General features: G+C 21.1%; 2 protein-coding genes across 2 annotated transcripts in view; one reads left to right on the plus strand and one right to left on the minus strand.

The window, feature by feature from the left end:
• Nucleotides 1-77: 77 nt before the first annotated feature.
• PRSY57_0608000 (hypothetical protein) lies at nucleotides 78-3,142 on the plus strand (the record flags this gene model as incomplete). The annotated part of the gene is made up of 2 exons (XM_012906456.2): nucleotides 78-2,914; nucleotides 3,007-3,142. The coding sequence occupies 2 exons, from the start codon at nucleotides 78-80 to the stop codon at nucleotides 3,140-3,142; spliced, it is 2,973 nt and encodes a 990-aa protein (XP_012761910.2).
• Nucleotides 3,143-3,633: 491 nt separating this feature from the next.
• The window catches only part of PRSY57_0608100 (mitochondrial cardiolipin synthase, putative), a gene marked incomplete at both ends in the record, with an annotated part of 1,815 nt that continues 448 nt past the window's right edge, over nucleotides 3,634-5,000 (minus strand). The window contains one exon of the mRNA XM_012906457.2: nucleotides 3,634-5,000. This exon is cut by the window's right edge and continues 448 nt beyond it. Coding sequence (XP_012761911.2) covers nucleotides 3,634-5,000 — 1,367 coding nt within the window.

Consider the following 5,000-nt stretch of genomic DNA (forward strand, 5'->3'; position numbering starts at 1 on the left):
TTTATTTTATTTTATTTTTTGTTCCCCTTTATTAAAATAATTTCCTTGCTTTTTTTTTTTTATTTGAATGTATAATTATGTATAATTTTTTCAATAACTTGGAGATAGCAAAAAATAAAATTATTAGTCACCTTCATAAAGAACTATTTGAAGAAAAAGATAAAGATGAATCGTATTTTATTCCAGAAGAAAGAAATATGAATTGTTGTAAGCAAAAGTCAGTAGATTTATGTGTATCATCAACAGAGAAAACCCCCTCAAAAGAAAATCATATAAATGAAGAGGACATAATATATGATCATAATAATAAAAATAAAAATAAAAATATTAACCGCAATTTAATAGATAGTACCAAAAGAGAAGTACTTATTCAAACAGATTTACTTGAGGAAGAAAAGAAAGACATAATTACTAACATTTTTACAAACGAGGAAAAATATAAAACAAGAAAAAATAAACAAAATGATATGGTACCTCTAGATAAGGATCAAAAGGTATTTATGGATTTTGAATATAATCAAAAGGATGCTTCAAATGAGGAAGTGTATTATGGAAACATGACAATATGCACCCAGGAAAAAAAAAAAAAAAATCCTTTTGAAGATTATAAAAATAAAGAGGATTGTAAATATGTAATTAATGAAATAAATAAATATAATGTTGATGATAATAATAATAATAATAATAAATATTATGGTAATAATAAATATTATGATAATGTTTATTTTAATATGAACAATTGTTATACAAATAATAAGGAACTTCCTTTATTAGAAAAAAAACAAAATGATGTCGATTCCTTATTAATATTAAAAAATGAAAAAAATTATGTTAAAAAAAACGAAACTTTAAATGATAAGATATCACCATCCTGTGTCATAAATAAAGATGGGGAAAATGAAATGAACCATTCTTTTTCTGAACCTTTCATAGATATAATTAAAGATGAAGAAGAAAAAAAAGAAGAAAGGGCCTCCCAATATTATAATCAAAATGAAATAAAAAAAATTAATCAAAAAGATGTATCTGTAGAAACGGAATTTTATATGAAAGATTCTCTTTTAGATAGTCTTGAAAAACTTTTAATAAAAAATGTAAGTTTCAATTTTGTGAGGAAAGAATATATCAATATATTTCAGGATATGCTGACCTCAAAAAGGGATGTAAGGTGGAAAAAAGATAAAAAAGAAATGAATATAGAGGAAAAGGAACCCTATAATAATAAACATAATAATAATGATAGATGTTCACATTTTTGTGACAAAGACAAAAATAAAGATCAAGAAAAAAACATAAATAATATTGAAGATCAAAACATAGATCATGTTCAAGATCAAAACATAGATAATGTTCAAGATCAAAATAATCATCAAAATGAACATTTCGATATGTTAGGAAAATTACTCATGAGTGATATGAAAAGTCTTTTTACAGATACCATTTACTGCTATTCAGATTTGAATAAAATTAATAATTTTAATAATATGATAAATAAATATGTAGAAGAAATAAAAACGTTAAAGAAAAAAGAGAAAATGTTAAACGATATAAACGAAAGACAAACATTTCAATTATTACAGCTAGCTCAACAAATATCACATATAAAAACTGAACAGGATATTTCTCATGATTTATTAAATGATGATATTAGATCAAGTGAAAAATGTGAATATATGGAAAAAGAAATTAAAAAATTAGAAAAAGAAAATGAAAAACTACAAAATCATTTAAAAGACAAAATGACATATATGAAACAAAATTTCGAACTAAAATGTTATATTCAAAATATACAAGAAGATATAAAAAATAAAAACTTTTTGTACACAAAAATTAATGAAGAAAAACATCAACTTGAAAACAAATTAATAAAATATTATGAATATCTACAAATTATTAAAGAAGATCTATATGGTTATAAAAAATTACTTTATGATTTTAAAATAAACGAAAACCATGTAGTCAATAGATTTAAAATGTTTTTAACAAATTATAAAAAGTGTCATCATGTGAAATATTATAAACTTGGGAAGGAAAGTAACGGATGGATTATTCAAAAAAAAGCAAAAAGAAAAAAAAAAAAAAAAAAAAAAAAAAAAAATATGCACAATTGGAAATTTAGTCATTTAAAGGGGGGAAATTTCAAAAGGGTTAAATTTTTTAAATGGATAGATGATGATATGATGCATAATAATGATGATAATATGTTACATAATGTTGATGATGATAATATCATACATAATGATGATGATAATAATATCATACATAATAATGATGATGATAATAATATCATACATAATAATGATGATGATAATAATATCATACATAATGATGATGATGATGATAATAATATGTTACATAATAATAATGATAACAATGTGATCTATGGGGAAACACCTTCAAACCATAATATATCTTGCAAAACCAAAACAAATAACACCATTAAAAACATATCGAATTATAATACTACAAAAAATTGTTCACCAAAAGAACTAATAAACAAAATTAATTATTATAAGTATCAATTGGATGAATATAAATCCATATATTTGAAAAATAAAAATAATGCCCATAGTCAATTAAGGGAAACAAAAAAATTACTTTCTTATGAAATTAGAAAAAATAAAATGATTGAGAAAAAGTATGAACTTCTTTCTAATAAATTTCAAGACATATATACTACATTTAATGATGAAAAAAAGGATATTCAGAATTATAATAATAAGAAGAAGAATGAAAATAGTTATAAAAAGGATTCCATATCAACACAAGAACTTTTGAATGAAATAAATCTTCTAACAGAAGAAATCAAAAAATTTAAAGAAGATCAGATATTGTTACAACAAGATGTAAATAATAAGAGTAAAATTATATCTCATTTAATAAAAAAACATGCTTTGAGCGAGGAACATTTTAGGTAACATAAATAAAAAAAATGAAAATATGTACCAAATATATGTATATATATATATGTATGTATATTTATTTATTTATTTTTTTTTTTTATAGATTAGACAAAAGTTTCAACATTTTTAACAACAAATTAACTTATGATGAGATGAAAAAAGTTATGGAAGAGACATTAATTGAAAACATTCGACTAAGAACTGATTTAATGACTCTTGCCAAAAGTATAAATAAATGAATACATAAAAATAAAATATAACTAATATGTTTTACTTTATTTTGTTATTATTATTATTTTTTTTTTTGTCACCAATAAATATATAATTGTTAATAAATTTTTAATTTTTTTTTTTTTTTTTGTACAAGTCTACAATTTTGTGATATCACTTAATTTTTATGCATTATATAAATATAAATATATAAATATATATATATATATATATATATATATATATATGTCATGTTGTGATGACATCTTCACGATATACATTTTATATTTTATAGCTTCCATATTATACTTCTTATTATACATTTGTTATTTTTTTATTTTTTATTTTTTATTTCTTATTTTATATTTTCCACTTAGTTCATATTTCGTATTATATATTTTGCATCATACCACCCATTTTATTTTATTTTATTTTATTTTTTATTTTATTTTTTATTTTATTTTTTTTATTTTATTTTTTTTTTATTTTTTTTTTTTTTATTTTTTTTTTTGTACTCATGCTAAACACCCCACATCATGTTTAAAGATATATTTTGTATACAATTGTCATTTAAATACTTACTTATGATAGCTTTTCTAAGTATAGTTTTTTTGTTATTATTAGACAAGCCATCAAAAATATTTCTACCAGATAATTTTCCAAGATGATATGCACAATAACTCATAAATATTTGAAGAAAATTTCTATTAATTAGTTGAGATAATGTTATTTGAATAGAATCATGAATGATTTTATTTTGATGTTCTTGTATAAATTTATCACAGATTTTCTTATCAAATATGGATATCATAACTTCAAGATTTCTTCTTGATGAAAATCGATCCCAATTATAGGATCCAATAGAACACCATAAATTATCTACTACTAAATTTTTTGCATGACAATGTTTTTTTTGAAAAAAATAAAAATTCATTGATCCTTTATTTTTTCTTTCCTTTTTTTTTTTTTGATAATTATTATAATATTCATCAAATATTATAGGATATCTAATAAAACTTTTATGTAAATTTATATAATTTGATATTATATTATTATATTCTAATAAAGCCTTTTTTTTCCTATCAATTCTTTTTAATATCTTTTTCATTATATAATAAGTAGCTGGAACATCACCAAATATATCCGAATTACCTGAAAATAAGAATGAAATATTAACACCTTTATATAAAGCTGAAAATAATGCTCTTCTTAAAAATCCTGGTGGTAGAAAATAACTTGTTGTTATATAAATATTATTTGTAGCTCCATTTCTTATAATATAATCAAATGTTGATTGAATAGATCTAATTTTTCTTAAAACATTAGATTCTAACACTTGAACATAACAAGAATTTTCATCTTGATATTTTTTTTGCTCTTCTATAGGTTCTCTACTTATTAAACTTTTAGACATTTTTAACGAATCAATAAATACATCAGCTAAATCTTTAACAGCTGGACCTTTTATTTTTATATGTAAGTCATAATATTCTAGACATTTCCTTTTTTTATTTAAATCCTTATTAATAATATCATCATAAATATTACCTTTATTAATGTCATTATCAAAATTATTAACCATGTTATTCTTATTTCCTTCTTCTTTCTCATCCTTATATTTTTTTTTTTTTTTCCTTATTTCTTCCGAATCTTCGGTATCCTCCTCTCTCTCATCCCCTTCCTCATACTCATGAAACATTTCACTGGGAAATACATTTTCAGCAACATTCATTGAACCACAGTAAGCCGTATTATCTACTATTAATATTTTTCTATGATCACGAAAAAATATAGGTAACATATTAAAAAACGAATTTAAAAATGTATTAAAAAATATCACATGTACACCATGTTCTTTTAATTGTTGTACCCATTTATTTTTCATTT

The sequence above is a fragment of the Plasmodium reichenowi genome, chromosome 6, assembly GCF_001601855.1.
Source record: "Plasmodium reichenowi strain SY57 chromosome 6, whole genome shotgun sequence".
NCBI classification, from domain to species: Eukaryota; Apicomplexa; class Aconoidasida; order Haemosporida; family Plasmodiidae; genus Plasmodium; species Plasmodium reichenowi.